Source organism: Mesoplodon bidens (genome assembly GCF_964165515.1).
Source record: "Mesoplodon bidens genome assembly, chromosome: 12".
Lineage (NCBI taxonomy): Eukaryota > Metazoa > Chordata > Mammalia > Artiodactyla > Ziphiidae > Mesoplodon > Mesoplodon bidens.
Genome location: NC_138168.1, coordinates 59,502,026 through 59,520,756, shown reverse-complemented (window position 1 = coordinate 59,520,756; position 18,731 = coordinate 59,502,026). Strand labels below are relative to the sequence as shown.

General features: G+C 35.2%; 1 protein-coding gene across 1 annotated transcript in view; it reads left to right on the top strand.

Annotated features, from left to right (window-relative positions):
- Window positions 1-18,731, top strand: part of THEMIS (thymocyte selection associated) — a 174,312-nt gene that overhangs the window by 54,584 nt on the left and 100,997 nt on the right. Inside the window, exon 3 of the mRNA XM_081251218.1 lies at window positions 3,466-3,924. Coding sequence (XP_081107344.1) covers window positions 3,466-3,924 — 459 coding nt within the window. The remainder of the gene's footprint in view (window positions 1-3,465; window positions 3,925-18,731) is intronic.

Below are 18,731 nucleotides of genomic sequence, written 5' to 3'. Positions count from 1 at the left end.
TGGAAAATTGAATTCTATCAGACATGTAAATTTCCAGCACATTCTAAGCTGCTAATATTTTAATAATCGATTTTGATAATATGAGAGGAAGATGAGAATTAGTACATAAAGTTCACTCTAAGTTTCCTTATCTCAGAGATAGAGGGAATATATTTGGTTGGAACTGTGAAAGCAAGCTAGAGATTAGACAAAGAAAAAAGATTGTGAACTCTTTTCGCACATCATACACAATGATCTTATGTATATAAATAGTATTGTGATACACAGGTGGAAATTTTAATTTTTTAAATTACTCCCTATTTGTGTGAGAATTGATGAGATAGAGAAAAAAGTAGAAAAAAATCTGATGAGTGTAAATTCTTCACTGTGAACCAGGAAGTTATTTTAGCTCTTCTCATACTGGAGGATCTGGAAAAGCTGACCAATGCAAAGGGAGGGCCAACCTGTGAGACCCACATACATATCTTGTGAACTGGAATAAACATAGGAAATGTCCTTGTAAGTCATTTGTGTGACAGGGAGGTGGCCTGATGTGGAGGTAAGATTATGAGACTTGGATTTAAAAGGTCTGGCTTGAGATTCCATAGCCACGACTATGAAAATCATGACCGTTTTTATATCCCCCAGTAATAATTTTTGTTTTACTGTTCTTGAAAGAATATAAATGATGCATATGAAAAAAATTATTCAAGCTTGTAACTTTTTAAGCAAATTTCAACTGTTACTCTTACTATTAATAATAATGATTGCAGATCATTAAGAATTGGATAAAAATATAAACTCCTGAAAAGCCTGAGATTCAGGGACAAGATCTTAAAGACTAAATTTACTTATTGACTGTTTTTCAGCATATCAACTAATTGCATTTCCTTATAATTTTTGTTTCTCAAGTAACATACTCCTTATGAACAATTTCTCCTAGGTAAAAATAACACTAATATCCATTTTAATAGGTGACAATCAAATTTGGAAATAGAAATCTATTTTCTTTCTGCTTTTTAACTTATATTGTGAGGATTACATATTGGCTTATTTTATTATCTCTCTAATGATCACTCAGCTCCTGAAATATGTTTTGTTTTGTGTTTTGAAAAAATAACAAATTATATTTTCTCTAGTATAAAACTATTATTACACTCTTTGAGAAAAAGATGGAGAAAAAATTGGTTGAATTTAAAGCTGATCATATCTATGGTGCTATAGTGTATTCTGAAATTAAAGTTCCAATATGACATCATTCACATATATACGTATATATACATATATATCTGTATATACTTGCCCTAGTTTATATGGTATCGAGCGGCTGTTTGTAAGAAGGGACTCTTTGGACTGGCTGCAATAACATATAAAGAAATAAGTTAATAAAATATTTTTCCTGTACTCTGCCACTTAGCATGCTAAACTGTGTCCTTAATCATCTCCTAAGGGAAAACACACAGATTTCTTAGATAGATTTTTCTTGCAATAGAGACATCCAACAAGACAGCTCTGAAGTGTGTGATTAATTTGAAATAATAGTGGCCCTTAGGGTTTCAGGCTTTTTCTACTTCATAACATTTTGGGTCTGTTATTACCTTAGGTGAACCCAATTCCCCAGGAAAGAAGATGCTGACTTAATTCTTCTGTGACTTATGTCATCAATATAGTGAGGATAGAAATGAAACCATGTTTCTCTACGCTTATGAGATTCTAGGTAGCTATTAGTTAAACTTATTTCACAAAAACTGCTGAATTTTTTATACCCTGATGATGACTGTGGACTCTTAGAAATAAATCTTCACATGGGAACAAATGAGATTAAACATGTGCATGCACTTGCACACGGTCACGTGCACACACACACACAAATTCAGTTACTGTGGAGAATTCGAGAGTACTATTTTATTGGATTTTCCCTGATACAGGACATAATAAAATAAGAAGTTCCTTCAAAGTAAATGTTTCTTTGCCTTACTGTCTTCAAGCACACCATGCAGGGAATGAACACTATTCGATTTATAAAGGTTTTCAGGACAGATTGCACATGCTACCTTCCTCAGCCTTTGCCAGGATTGTATCACCCACTTTTTCAGGACATTTATATTTAAAAGTAACCAAAATCCTGTATTTTTTTTCGTTTGAGCAAAGATCGACTAAAAAATAAGATCATAAATCTTTGTACCATAACCCAAAATACACATAAAAGACATTGTAACCTGGTTAATAATTATTTGATACATAGATAAATTTAATTGGACTGTATTTTTGACTAAATGAATAAATAACTTTTACAAGCTATATCATTCTAATAGGATTCTTTATACACTGCCTTCTTAGTGTATGCTATTATATAATAATTGTCTTAATTTACTTTGAGGTTAACAAAGCAATTACCTCATTTTTCCTTTGTTCTTATTTTCTCTGGAATTTATTAAAATTTATTCAATAAATAAATTTCTGAAAGTGCTACAAAACACATGTGCTTATAAAATAAAAGCAAAATAATTCACAGAGAAGAATGAAACTTAAACATGCAAGCATAAAAAGCTGCGTCTTAAAGAACAAAAATTCATTGTATCAGTGACTATCCCAATAGTATTAGAGGAAAAAATTTGAAATAGTGAAACCATGGCAAAATTAGAAAAGTAATGAGAAGAATGAATGATATATAATCAAGAGTATTCAATCCAGAACAACTACCTAACCTGGCATTTCTCAAGGAGAGTCATGTGGATCACTAATATATTGTGACATACTATTTTGTAATTTATTTATGAATGTTTCCCCAAGAGTTTTAGAATGAAAGAAATTTGGGAAATTCTGCATGTTATATTCCCCTCTTGTGAGTCACAGTGCATATAAAGTTTCTGAGAAATCTTAAATTACTTGGAAATATGTAGATATTTTTTATTGTGGTAAAATACATATAATATCAAATTTACCATTTTAAAAGTGTACAATTTAGTGTCATTACGTACATTCACAATGCGTTACAACCATCACCATGGTCTAGTTCCAGGTAATAGCTTTGTATTTGTTAATTTGATCATGAAACAGTTTCCTTCTGGAATATCTTTTAATTTTGGTGTTTCCAGAGAATATATATGGAAATATTGATCTAATCCAATCCTTTCATTTTAAAAAGTAAAAATGCGATCTTGAGAGATTAAATGCCTTGCTCAAGATCACACATGTGGTTGGGAGATAGCCAGTATCTCATGCAGATTGCATTTCCAAGAAGTGGGCCTTTTCTATCTCACGCTATTTTCCCCTTTCCATCTATGTGGCCTGTCTGGATCTGACAATCCAGTAACCTACAGAAAATACATTAAGATTTTACCTAGAAGAATTCAAGATTAAAACAAATATCTCTAATCTTGAAAAAGGTACATTACTTTTAAATGCTACGTTTTACTTGTTTTATAACTCTCTTGCTGTGATTTTCTTATGAGAACTTTCTAATTCACAGAATTCTGTTCTCAGGTCTTTTTAAGATTGTGGCTGATAAAACTCCATACCTCACTATGGAAGAAATTACAAGAACCATCCATATTGGACCAAATAGACTGGGGCATCCTTGCTTCTATCATCAGAAGGATATAAAACTAGAGAATCTCATCATAAAGCAAGGGGAGCAAATCATGCTCAACTCAGTCGAAGAGATCAATGGAGAAATAATGGTGAACTGTGGTGTGCTAAGGAATCATCAAAATCACTCATTTACTTTGCCTATGTCACAAGAAGGAGAGTTCTATGAGTGTGATGATGAACATATTTATACCCTAAAGGAAATTGTCCAATGGAAGATCCCCAAGAACAGAACACGAACTGTGAAACTTACAGACTTTTCAAATAAGTGGGACTTAACAAATCCATTCCCTAAAGGCTTTTATGGTGCTGTGATTCTCAAGCCTGTTTATGAAATTCAAGGTGTGATGAAATGTAAGTATCCCCTGAGAATGATGCTTTATGAACATGATTGTGGGGTTTGGGAAAGAGAAAAGCTTTAGTCTAAAAAATGGAACTCTGTCCCTGACTTGCCCATTAAGCCCACTGAGAGTCAGATTCTCATCTATAAATAAGCAAATCATGTATTTGTTGCAAGACTCAAATTCAGTATTGTATGTAAGCAAATATTTTAAATTGTGTGGTGCTATCCAAATGTAAAATGCTGTAATTGTCAGGTACAGACAGATTAAAATATTTATTTTTATCACTGCCAGTTAAAACAGGATCAGAAAAGAGCTACTTTTTAGAATAGAGAATTAATTGGCTAGAAAGAAGCTTTCTTGTATGGAGGTGGTCAAAAAAGAGGTAAGAGTATAAAGTTTCTTTATGTGTCCCTTACTCCTATTTTTGTGAGAGCCTTTTTTCTTTTTTTTTTTCCATCCATCCCTCATTGGTCATAAATCCTCCTATTAGCTTGGAGTTCTTCTGACTTAAGGGAAAATGATATGACAAATTAATTCACACATAAGTGTGGGTTAAAAGGATTCTTTTGAAATATAGTTGTTTTACAATATATTAGTTTCAGGTGTACAGCATAGTGATTCAATATTTTTATACATTATACTCCCTTTAGAATTATTACAAAATAATGGCTATATTTCCCTGTGCTGTACAATATATGCTTGTTGCTTATCTATCTTATACATAGTACTTTGTATATCTTAATCCCATACCCCCATCCTGATCCTCCCCCTTTCCCTCTTCCCACATAAGTGTATTTTAATATGTAATCTTCATAAGATTTTTGCATTTTAAAATAGGAATAGCTGGAGAGAGCATTGTAATCCTAAAGAAACTGACACCTTGACTTTTTAAGATTATGGCACATAAGCATGACAAGTATGGAACAAAGAGTTCTGTATTTTCAGTAAAAAGTCCTGGATTCTAACTCTGGTCAATAACTTAACAGGTGGTGGCTTTGGGTGAGCCATGTAAACTGCGTCTATACAAAGGGGATGATGATATTCCTTTTGTCTATGACTTGGAGTTGTTTTGAGAATGAAATAAGGTTCTATTAAGATATTATATGTAATACACCCGAGAAAAAAAGCAAGATGTAAAAATGTTTGGTCAAAGAGCACCCCTTGGATATCTCAAATTCTATTTATCTCTGCTCCCATTAATACTGTTGGTCACATGCAATTGTGAAAAACTTGACGTGCCTTTTGAGAAGGTTTTAGAGCTATGTTAAATTTTGTTACATACATATATTTAACCAGAAATCAATTAATTCATTTGAGTAAAAGGTGTAGGTAAGGAATTCCACTCAAGTAGTGATTTTTTTTTGTACTACAAAAAATTGAGGCCACAGCATGATTATTTTTTTAAGTTGACAAAAAATTGAAGTCGCAGCAAACTTTAGACCTCACATTAGTGTTTTGTCAGTTTTCCCAAAATGTACAATCAAAATTGATAACTGAGTTTTCCTAAATAATGGATAGCATTTTCTCATTTTAAATTTTGTTATTTTTCTAAAACCATTGGCATCTCCTATCATGCAGATGCAAATGAAGGTGAACCCAGAACCTAAGCACATGAACAAGATGGTTACAGCATTTAATGAATTTAGGTTAGGGATCACGAAGGCCTTCACTGAGGAAATGACATTTAAACTAAGATCTGAAGGTTGAATAGGAGATGGGCAGGCTGAGAGAGAGGGGACAACACTGGAGGAAGCAGACGCAACTTGCAGGAAAGCAGGTAAGCAAGAGACTGTGGTTCCAGTGCACCTGGTGTGAGAAAAGAGAGGAGAAGGCAGGCTGAGACAGATATCAAAGCATGCAATAGGGTAGTGGAATCAGTCATGGAGGATCTTGAAATATATGTTAAGGGGTTAACATCTGTCCAAAGAACAAATTAATAATGGTTTTTCAGTTGGAGAAACAAGGTGGGAGAATTGTAGTGAGGCCACTGGTTCTGTGGCAGAGTACTGGGAGGTTAATACAATAGTGATAGGGACAGCTCTTCTTAATGGGTATTTCAGAAGTACAACTAGCCAGATCTGAAGGTCTATTGGAAGGGGAAAGAAGTTAACCTGATTCCCAGGCTTCTGGCTTGATCTGCTGGTTGAATGGTGGTGCAGTTTATTACATATAAACATTGACAGAAGAGCAAGGGATATTAACAGAAGTGTTTAGATGGACTTAATTATGGTTTCATGCTAGCTAAGGTCCCAGAAGAAAGCCTTTAGATGAAGTAAAATCCTTCCCCAAATGTTTTAGTCCAATTTCCATTCTTTAATGATATTAAAATTGAATTTCGATTTTAATTATTTTGGGCCTTTAATTTCTTAAGGATTATTTTAAACATTAGTTCTCATTGTATAGCAATTTCAGGACAGATACTATATGAGACTGCTTTGCATGTATACTGACTACAGAATATTTCCTGAAAATAGAGGATGGGTGTCCAACACAAAAAGTCAAATTTAAAAAATTATTGTTGTTATGGGCATTTTTCTTCTAAATATAAAATGTAAACTGTTTTTTAATCAATTGTGGTCTTGTTTTACATGATTCTTTCTAATATTGAAGATTCAAACTTGCCTTGAAATCAAGGGCATGTTGCCTGCTAAGTTGTTTTCCAGTGACTTTGAGTGTCAGGTACTCAAAGTACTCAAAGTTCAAACTCCTCTTGACTTGAGTCCTTCTTTTCTAAAGTGACAAGAAAAAGAATAGGTCTGTCAGGGGTAGGAGATTTTAGAGAAACCTTAGCGGGGAAAGCAAGATGGAAAAGACTGAGAACTATAGGAAGCTATGAAATATTGATTTGTGGAAAAGAGAACATAGCAAGTAAATAGAGAAAAGAGGAAATATAAGATATTCTACTCCTAGTACTAGTTTTTAATGTTACTAATGAGAAAATTTAGGCTTTATAAAAAAGAAATGTAGCACAAAGTGTTTAAATGGAATATTTGTTCCTGAGAACTCTTGGTCACAAGCCAACCCCCTGTAACTCTTATGCTACATTTAATGATTTTTTAAAAACTAAATCTCTTTAGAAAATAGGTATAAATAACCATCCAAGACCTCTAACTACTGGTTTCATATAAGTCATAGCAAACTCTGTTTGTGCCTTTAACAGGAAGATAAAATTCATATTAGTGTAACAAATGGAACGCATAATATTTGCAAATGAAAAATGGAGCCAGCCGTTTAAAGCAGCTTCAAAAAAATCTTGATTTTAAAACTTTTTAATGGAGTTATGTTTTGGTGTATTGATTGATAAGTAGTTCTTTACTTGTGGAAATTTTAAGAGTTGGAAAGTTGCGTTTTGCTTTATGAGAAAAAATGTCATTCAAATTTGGGAAAAAGTTTCTGCTCAAGTATATGACATAATTCATTTATAAACAGAGGGCTGAAATCACATGAGCAGAATGGTGATATCAGAAAGGCAGTATCTGAATATTGTATAATAGATGACAAATGAATAGAAGAAAAAAATACATGGATCTTTTAGTATTCTGAGACTTTGTCTTTCGCTCATGTATTTTCAAAACTAATTTCCATTTTTATCAAAGTCAAAAGTGTCAAATAGTAGTAAAAAGACAAAGTTACCAACAAACCTTGTGCCCTTGACCATTCCCAAATTTTCCCCACATTCTGCTACTCTGAGGTAACTCCCTTAAATATTTTGCTCCTGCTTTCTTGTATTTCCATTCACATTTCCAATAATATACGGATATTGCTATTATTCAAGTGATCAGTTTTAGACAGTAACTACTGAGTTCCATGTGTGGTGATGAAGATTTAATGGTCTTATATTCCTACTTCCTCTTCCCTTTCCCCATTCTCTCAGTATATGATAAGTTATGGTTAAGCATTTCCAGTTTCATTATTGTGACAGTTCATTGCTGAATCAAGTGGTAGATAATGACCATAATTCCATTTCTTTATAACTTTATTTTTCTGTAATAATTACCTTACTATTTCATTTCGTAGTTTTCTTCAATCCTCTCCTAAGTCTTGAAGTATTTTCCAACATCTTTGTAAAAGAAAACAAAAAAAGCCATTCATTGCAATTTTCCAGAGTGCAAACTGTCAGGAGATCTACCTCTTCTGTTATTTTTTTTATCCTGAAGTATTCCTCCTGGAACCCTCCAACCTCAAGCTCCGGTCTGTATTTGTGGCTCTCTAGAACTAATACATAGGTGCTTGTCTTAGCTTGGGGTACTATTATAAAAATACCATAGACTGGGTGGCTTATAAGCAACAGAAATTTATTTCTTACAGTTCTAGAGGCTAGAAGTCTGAGATTAGGGTGCCAGCACCGTGGAATTCTGGTGAGGAAACTCTTTTAGGTTGCAGATTGCAGCCTTACAGTATCCTTATCCTTACAGCATCCTTACACAGAGAGCAGAGAGGGGAAGCAAAGCCTCTGGTGACTTTTTTTTTTTTTTTTTGCGTTACGCAGTCCTCTCACTGTTGTGGCCTCTCCCGTTGCGGAGCACAGGCTCTGGACGCGCAGGATCAGCGGCCATGGCTCACGGGCCCAGCCGCTCCGCGGCATGTGGGATCTTCCCGGACCAGGGCACGAACCTGCGTCCCCTGCATCGGCAGGCAGACTCTCAACCACTGCACCACCAGGGAAGCCCTCTGGTGACTTTTATAAGGGCTCTGACCTCATTGATGAGGGCTCCATCCTCATGATCTCATCTAATTCTAATCACCTCCCAAAGATGCCACCTCCTGACCCCCTCACATTATGAAGCTGAGTTTCAACATATGAATATTAGGGGACACAAACATTTACTCCATTACAGTGTTGTCCTGGGACTTCGATTTAACACCATCCTGGTGGCTACTCTTTGACTTGCTTCTGTGTTTACTAGCAATTTCTGGACTCAAATAACTTATTGTTTCCAATGTTGCCTTTGAGAGATTACATGGTATTCAGAAGTTTCACAGTAATGTGCTTTGTGGTAGGTCTGTTCTTTCATTGTGAGGAAAGTTTTCAGGTTGGAAATTCAGGTCCTTCATTTCTAGGATAAATTCTTTGATAATTGCCTTTCAACTGTTTTTTCTCTTCTCTCCTTCTGTAACTTCTAATCTCATTTTGAAGCTCCCATACTAATGTAGAACTATTTTCTTTATTTTATGTCTCTTTGTCTTTGGTTTACCTTCAGGGAAAATTTCTTAACTACATTTCCAACTGTTTCAATGAATTTTTAATTTCAGCTATCATATTTTTAATTTCTAAGAGTTATTTCTTATATCATTTTTTAACGGTTAACACGTTCTTGTTTTAAGAACTCAATATCTTATCTCTCTGAGAATATACTACTATTTCTTAAAGTTTTCTACTGTTCCTTGCATTTTATCGGCCTCTTTTGGCCTTTTTTAAAGTTTTAGTCTGTCATTCTTGTTAAACATTTTCCTCAAATTCTTGGTGATTATTTCCCATTTGTTCATATTTACATGTTAGACACATTTTTAATTTAATTTACAAGTGAGGCACTATTGATATACAAGCTCTTTGTTTTATGAATTTTAGGTTTCATTTTGTTGGCTTTTTCATTGGAGAATTCCCCAAATTCAGATCCTGTGAGTCTTTCCTCCAGGACTTGTTCAATTTCATCTGAAAACAATCTTCTTGATACCTCCTGGGGGTTATGAAACTATTGTAACTGAGTGGGGAAGTTGCTGAGGCTTTCACTGTTCCCCCGTAGATTTAGACTTCCCTTCTTTGCTTTCAGTTCCATGCTTCTCCCCTGCTCACCTATGCCTACTTTCCAGATTCCATGACCCTGTACTGTTTCCTGCAGAGAGAGAGGTGGGAGGGGTTGTCACCTGTCTTCCCCAAATTAAAGCTGAAGACCTGGGTTTAACCATGCTTCAAACATTCACATAATCCCCTTGTTTTGTCCTCTACCTTCTCCTCCACCTTCAGAGGGGCTTTATGCCTCCAATTCGAAAACTTCTGGGGAGTTGTGTGGGGCCAAAAAGGCTGACTTTTCACTGGACTCGAACTCCTTAGGCACATAGGCTTTCCTTTTTCTATTCTACCGAATCGTTGACCATTCTTCCATCTGAGTTCAATCTTTATCTAGTTTAAGGATTGTAGACATCTTTTAGATTCATTGAAACTTTTTCTTTTTTCTTTTTCTCCTTTTTATCCTATGGCAAATTTGAGGGAAGAAAGAGTTGAAAAGCAACATATTTCACCCATAAACCTCACTACTTACTTAAATTGGTCCTAGGCCAGAGTTTTTCCTGGACCTAGTATAACCCTGAAAGGACTGGTTGCTAATATTACTAAGTGATAAGTGTAATTTATAAACTTAATCTTTTTAACACAACATAATTTTTAGTAATTTATGGAAGTATCTGAGTCAATTTCTTATGTATTTCTTTTTATCTTCTCAATGCTTGAGATAAAGTAAATGTTCATTATTCAATAAATTAAATACATGAATGAATGAATGAAGCAACTAAAATAATTGCTTCTGTCTATATATGTTGTACAGTACGAAGTTCCTATTTAGGTATCAAAAAGGTTTTCTCACCCACCATATCCAGATTTGATTTGTTACAATGACATATTTATGAACTTAATAGCTAAGGAGAATGAATATTCACTTTTTGGCACCAAAGTTGATATCACTTATATTTATATAACAGGTTCAATTTTTATTAGTGATGTTTTTCCTAATGTTTCCATGAAAGTACTGTGACATAACAAGATCTTTAGAACCCGTGGATGCTCTAGCCAGCTTCCATTTCATTTTCTTCCTTTAGGCAGAAATCTTACTGCTAATAAAAACATCAAACAGCAAGCAAAGTACAGTTTTTACTATATATGTGTGTATATATATGTATATACATATATATTTTTATTTATTTATTTATTTATTTATTTATTCTTAAACTACCAGTAATTAACATTTGATCATTCAGGGTTCTCCAGAGAAAAAGTATATAATATTATATAAATTGATATTATATATAATTGTATTATATTATCTATACATGATTATATATTAATTAGTTATTTAATTAATTTTAAGGCTTTGGCTAATGTAATTATGGGGGCTAATAAGTTCTACATCTATAGGACAGGCTGACAAGCTGGAAACTCAGGCAGAAGTTTATGCTGCAGTCTTGAGGTAGAATTTCTTCTTCTCTGGGAAACTTCTGTTTTTGCTCTTTAGACCTTCAGCTGATTGGATGAGGCTTATCTACATATTGAGGATAACATCCTTTACTTAAAATCAGGTTATTTGGATGGTAACCACGTCTACAAAATACCTTCACAGCAACACCTAGATCAGTGTTTGATTAAATAGCTGACTACAACAGGCCAGTCAAGTTGACACATCAATGAAGAAAACATGTTAATTGTATCATTCAGTATAAGAAAATGGCTCTTCACTTTTCTTAGCTTTTATAAACTAAATGAAAATGTAAAAGACAGAGTAGTGTTACAAATAAAGCCATATCAAATGCAAGGTTGTTCAAGGAAAGTCCTGATGATTTTTTTTCTGCTACAGATGTTGGAGAGTGATCCAAAAGGAACTTTATCTATTTATAAATACAAACAGAAGTAGAACCAGAGGAGGACCACCCAACAAAATGGAAATTCATTGTATAGCTTCTCTTAAGTTGAAATGAAACTGAATAAATGGAAAAAAATTAATTCACAGAATATTTGTAAAGAAAATTGAGACCAAATAGATGAACTATAAAGCAAATTTTAATTTAAAGTCTAGAATGAGGCAAGTTCAGAAATTATTAGTGCATTGTGTAATGAAGAGTATGATGTGATGCAAAAATGTAAACAAAATAATTCACAGAATAAATGAGAGCTGGAGACAAAATTTATGAAAGAACTTTAGAGAAAAATAACTATAGTCTTGGAAAGTAAATTAAAAAATCAATCTTAGAAAGTGAAAATTTGCAAAAAAATACATGAATTATAGAGGAGAAACTAGAAATTGAGAAAAACTGCAGGCTAGAATTTACAAAATTTGTTAAAAATAAATATGTAGAAACAACCATCTTGCTTCAAGACTTGAATAAGACTGTCTCAGTAGATTTCCTACCATGTACTGCTAATTCAGGCCTAATTGCAAAGGATAGGTCCTTGAATGCTGAGTTGAGACAAAGAGTATTCCAGAATTGAGTATTAGCTCTTCAAGGAAACATGCATTGCCTAACATTAACCAAGCTTAAATGTATACCTTTATTTTCTCTTTAAAGATAATTTTTAGTGGGGTCCCCCGAATTCACACTTGGCTAAAAGAGTTGTTGCAGTGGGAAATGCAGAAAAGCATCACATTATGATTAACATGAGCCCTAACTGTACAGGGACTTTCCCTGAAAGAACAGGCAGAAACACAATGTTTAATGAAATGACTCAGAAGCAGAGAGAAGAAACCAATGCTACCTTTTTAGAGAAGATGGAATGGAAATTTTGTTCACAAGAGCTCCCTTTGGAAAAACAGAAAACTTACCCAAGCCAGAACAATTCATGTTTACCCAGGAGGAAAACTTGGGAAGTGTAAACTAAGGTTGCATGAGTATATATTGTTTTTACTTTAGATTAGTTTGAAACTGAAAAACTTGTAATAAACACCATCAGGAATGTCTCTCATGCTCCGAGTTGCTGTCTTCTTATCTCTTTATCAGTTTGAAGTCAAGATAACTTTTTTGGGAAATTTTCTAATTTAGCTCATTTTCTGTAACCATTTTCATTTCTGATGGGAGGGAGGGTTACTTGTAAGATAAAAATGCTTGTTTAAAAATGTATAACACACACACACACACACACACACACACACACACACGATATACCAAAATATAAGCAGTGGTAGTCTAAAGCTGATAAAGACTGTAATGTTTTATCTCCCCTCTTATGTTTTAAAAATATTTTTATAAGAGCATGTAACTTCTTGTTTATAAGAAAACCAAAACAAAAATGTTGATTTATCTTTCTATCAGACACATGCTTAGATATAATGAAATTTGTCATAAAAATTAGTTAAGCCTATTTCAGTTTGAAAACATAAGTATGTCATTTCCAAATTCTAGGTAACTTTTTTTTTAATTTTTGAAAAATTTATTTAATTTATTTTTTTATACAGCAGGTCCTTATTAGTCATCAGTTTTATACACATCAGTGTATACATGTCAACCCCAATCGCCCAATTCATCACACCACCACCACCACTCCCCCCGCCGCTTTTCCCCCTTGGGGTCTATTCATTTGTTCTATACATCTGTGTCTCAATTTCTGCTCTGCAGACCGGTTCATCTGTACTATTTTTCTAGGTTCCACATATATGCGTTAATATACGATATTTGTTTTTCTCTTTCTGACTTACTTCACTCTGTATGACAGTCTCTAGATCTATCCACGTCTCAACAAATGACCCAATTTCATTCCTGCTTATGGCTGAGTAATATTCCATTGTATATATGTACTACATCTTCTTTATCCATTCATCTGTCAATGGGCATTTAGTTTGCTTCCATTACCTGGCTATTGTAAAAAGTGCTGCAATGAATATTGGGGTGCATGTGTGTTTTTTTTTTTTTTTTTTAAAGTTTATTTATTTATTTTTTTAATTAGTTTCTGCTTTATAACAAAGTGAATCAGTCATACATATACATCTGTTCCCACATCCCTTCCCTCATGCATCTCCCTCCCTCCCACCCTCCCCATCCCACCCCTCCAGGCGGTCACAAAGCACCGAGCTGATCTCCCTGTGCTCTGCGGCTGCTTCCCACTATCTATCTACCTTACGTTTGGTAGTGTATATATGTCCATGCCTCTCTTTCGCTTTGTCACAGCTTACCCTTCCCCCTCCCCATATCCTCAAGTCCATTCCCAAGTAGGTCTGTGTCTTTATTCCCGTTTTGCCCCTAGGTTCTTCATGACATTTTTTTTTTTTAAATTCCGTATATATGTGTTAGCATACGGTATTTGTCTTTCTCTTTCTGACTAACTTCACTCTGTATGACAGACTCTAGGTCTATCCACCTCATTACAAATAGCTCAGTTTCGTTTCTTTTTATGGCTGAGTAATATTCCATTGTATATATGTGCCACATCTTCTTTATCCATTCATCCGATGATGGACACTTAGGTTGTTTCCAGCTCCGGGCTATTGTGAATAGAGCTGCAATGAACATTTTGGTACATGTCTCTTTTTGAATTATGGTTTTCTCAGGGTATATGCCCAGTAGTGGGATTGCTGGGTCATATGGTAGTTCTATTTGTAGTTTTTTAAGGAACCTCCATACCGTTCTCCATAGTGGCTGTACCAATTCACATTCCCACCAGCAGTGCAAGAGTGTTCCCTTTTCTCCACACCCTCTCCAGCATTTATTGTTTCTAGATTTCTTGATGATGGCCATTCTGACTGGTGTGAGATGATATCTCATTGTAGTTTTGATTTGCATTTCTCTAATGATTAATGATGTTGAGCATTCTTTCATGTGTTTGTTGGCAGTCTGTATATCTTCTTTGGAGAAATGCCTATTTAAGTCTTCTGCCCATTTTTGGATTGGGTTGTCTGTTTTTTTGCTATTGAGCTGCATGAGCTGTTTATAAATTTTGGAGATTAATCCTTTGTCAGTTGCTTCATTTGCAAATATTTTCTCCCATTCTGAGGGTTGTCTTTTGGTCTTCTTTATGGTTTCCTTTGCTGTGCAAAAGCTTTGAAGTTTCATTAGGTCCCATTTGTTTATCTTTGTTTTTATTTCCATTTCTCTAGGAGGTGGGTCCAAAAGGATCTTGCTGTGATTTATGTCATAGAGTGTTCTGCCTATGTTTTCCTCTAAGAGTTTGATAGTTTCTGGCCTTACATTTAAGTCTTTAATCCATTTTGAGCTTATTTTTGTGTATGGTGCTAGGGAATGATCTAATCTCAAACTTTTACATGTCCCTGTCCAGTTTTCCCAGCACCACTTATTGAAGAGGCTGTCCTTTCTCCACTGTACATTCCTGGCTCCTTTATCAAAGATAAGTTGGCCATATGTGCATGGGTTTATCTCTGGGCTTTCTATCCTGATCCACTGATCTATCTTTCTGTTTTTATGCCAGTACCAGACTGTCTTAATTACTGTAGCTTTGTAGTATAGTCTGAAGTCAGGGAGCCTGATTCCTCCAGCTCCGTTTTTCGTTCTCAAGATTGCTTTAGCTATTCGGGGCCTTTTGTTTTTCCAAACAAATTTTGAAATTTTTTGTTCTAGTTCTGTGAAAAATGCCAGTGGTAGTTTGATAGGGATTGCATTGAATCTGTAGATTGCTTTCGGTAGTAGAGTCATTTTCACAATATTGATTCTTCCAATCCAGGAGCATGGTATATCTCTCCATCTATTTGTATCATCTTTAATTTCTTTCATCAGTGTCTTATAGTTTTCTGCATACAGGTCTTTTGTCTCCTTAGGTAGGTTTATTCCTAGATATTTTATTCTTTTTGTTGCGATGGTAAATGGGAGTGTTTTCTTGATTTCACTTTCAGATTTTTCATCATTAGTGTACAGGAATGCCAGAGATTTCTGTACATTAATTTTATATCCTGCTACTTTACCAAATTCATTGATTAGCTCTAGTAGTTTTTCGGTAGCATCTTTAGGATTCTCTATGTATAGTATCATGTCATCTGCAAACAGTGAGAGCTTTACTTCTTCTTTTCCAATTTGGATTCCTTTTATTTCCTTTTCTTCTCTGATTGCTGTGGCTAAAACTTCCAAAACTATGTTGAATAAGAGTGGTGAGAGTGGGCAGCCTTGTCTTGTTCCTGATCTTAGTGGAAATGGTTTCAGTTTTTCACCATTGAGGACAATGTTGGCTGTGGGTTTGTCATATATGGCCTTTATTATGTTGAGGAAAGATCCCTCTATACCTACTTTCTGCAGGGTTTTTATCATAAATGGGTGTTGAATTTTGTCGAAAGCTTTCTCTGCATCTATTGAGATGATCATATGGTTTTTCTCCTTCAACCAAGCAGCCCTCTTAATGCCCTCTCCTCGCGCACCAGGAAACAAAAGGGAAAAAAGTCTCTTGCCTCTTCAGCAGCTCCAGACCCTTTCCCCGGACTCCCTCCGGGCTAGCCGTGGTGCACTAACCCCTTCAGGCTCTCTTCCTGCCGCCAGCCCCAGTCCTCTCCCTGCGCTCCGACTGAAAGCCGATACCCGAGCCTCAGCTCCCAGCCCCGCCCGCCACGGCGGCCGAGCAGACAAGCCTCTCGGGCTGGTGTGTGCCTGAGGGCACCGGTCCTCTGTGCCAGAATCTCTCCTCTTTGCCCTCCGCACCCCTGTTGCTGTGCTCTCCTCCGCTACTCCGAAGCTTTCCCCCTCCGCCACCTGCAGTCTCCGCATGTGTGTTTTTGAATTATGGTTTTCTCAGGGTATATGCCCAGTAGTGGGATTGATGGATCATATAGTAATTCTATTTTTAGTTTTTAAAGGAACATCCATACTGTTCTCCATAGTGGCTGTATCAATTTACATTCCCACCAACAGTGCAAGAGGGTTCCCTTTTCTCCACACCCTCTCCAGCATTTGTTGTTTGTAGATTTTCTGATGATGCCCATTCTAACTGGTGTGAGGTGATACCTGATTGTAGTTTTGATTTGCATTTCTCTAATAATTAGTGATGTTGAGCAGCTTTTCATGTGCTTCTTGGCCATCTGTATGTCTTTGGAGAAATGTCTATTTAGGTCTTCTGCCCATTTTTGGATTCGTTTTTTTTTTTTTTAATATTGAGCTGCATGAGCGGTTTATATGTTTTAGAGATTAATCCTTTGTCTGTTGATTCGTTTGCAAATATTCTCTCCCATTCTGAGGGTTATCTTTTTATCTTGTTTATGGTTTCATTTGCTGTGCAAAAGCTTTTAAGTTTCATTAGGTCCCATTTGTTTATTTTTGTTTTTATTTCCATTACTCTAGGAGGTGGATCAAAAAAGATCTTGCTGTGATTTCTGTCAAAGAGTGTTTTTCCTACGCTTTCCTCTAAGAGTTTTATAGTGTCTGGTCTTACATTTAGGTCTCTAATCCATTTTGAGTTTACTTTTGTGTATGGTGTTAGGGAGTGTTCTAATTTCATTCTTTTACATGTAGCTGTCCAGTTTTCCGAGCACCACTTATTGAAGAGACGGTCTTTTCTCCATTGTATATCCTTGCCTCCTCTGTCATAGATTAGTTGACCATAGGTGCGTGGGTTTATCTCTGGGCTTTCTATCTTGTTCCATTGATCTATGTTTCTGTTTTTGTGCCAGTACAATATTATCTTGATTACTGTAGCTTTGTAGTATAGTCTGAAGTCAGGGAGTCTGATTCCTCCAGCTCCGTTTTTTCCCCTCAAGACTGCTTTGGTTATTCAGGGTCTTTTGTGTCTCCATACAAATTTTAAGATTTTTTTGTTCTAGTTGCGTAAAAAATGCCACTGGTAATTTGATGGGGATTGCATTGAATCTGTAGATTGCTTTGGGTAGTATAGTCATTTTCACAATATTGATTCTTCCAAATCAAGAACATGGTATATCTCTCCATCTGTTGGTATCATCTTTAATTTTTTCATCAGTGTCTTATAGTTTTCTGCATACAGGTCTTTTGTCTCCCTAGGTAGGTTTATTCCTAGATATTTTATTCTTTTTGTTGCAGTGGTAAATGGGAGTGTTTCCTTAATTTCTCTTTCAGATTTTTCATCATTAGTGTATAGGAATGCAAGAGATTTCTGTGCAATAATTTTGTATCCTGCAACTTTACCAAATTCATTGATTAATTAGCTCTAGTAGTTTTCTGGTAGCATCTTTAGGATTCTCTATGTATAGTATCATGTTATCTGCAAACAGTGACAGTTTTACTTCTTGTTTTCCAATTTGTATTCCTTTTATTTATTTTTCTTCTTTGATTGCCGTGCCTAGGACTTCGAAAACTATGTTGAATAACAATGGTGAGAGTAGACATCCTTGTCTTGTTCCTGATCTTAGTGGAAATGCTTTCAGCTTTTCACCATTGAGAACGATGTTTGATGTGGGTTCGTCATATATGGCCTTCATTATGTTGAGTAGGTTCCCTCTATGCCCATTTTCTGGAGAGTTTTTATCATAAATGGGTGTTGAATTTTGTCGAAAGCTTTTTCTGCATCTATTGAGATGATCATATGGCTTTTATACTTCAATTTGTTAATATGGTTTATCACACTGATTGATTTACGTATATTGAAGAATCCTTGCATTCCTGGGATAAATCCCACTTGATTATGGTGTATGATCCTTTTAATGTGTTGTTGGATTCTGTTTGCTAGTATTTTGTTGAGGATTTTTGCATCTATATTCATCAGTGGTATTCGTCTGTAAATTTCTTTTTTTGTAGTACCTTTGTCTGGTTTTGGTATCAGGGTGATGGTGGCTTCATAGAATGAGTTTGGGAGTGTTCCTTCGTCTGCAATTTTTTAGAAGAGTTTGAGAAGGATGAGTGTTAGCTCTTCTCTAAACGTTTGATAGAATTCACCTGTGAAGCCATCTGGTCCTGGACTTTTATTTGTTGGAAGATTTTTAATCACAGTTTCAATTTCATTACTTGTGATTGGTCTCTTCATATTTTCTATTTCTTCCTGGTTCAGTCTTGGAAGGTTAAACCTTTGTAAGAATTTGTCCATTTCTTCCAGGTTGTCCATTTTATTGGCATACGGCTGCTTTTAGTAGTCTCTTAGGATGCTTTGTATTTTTGTGGTGTCTGTTGTAACTTCTTTTTCATTTCTAATTTTATTGATTTGAGTCTTCTCCCTCT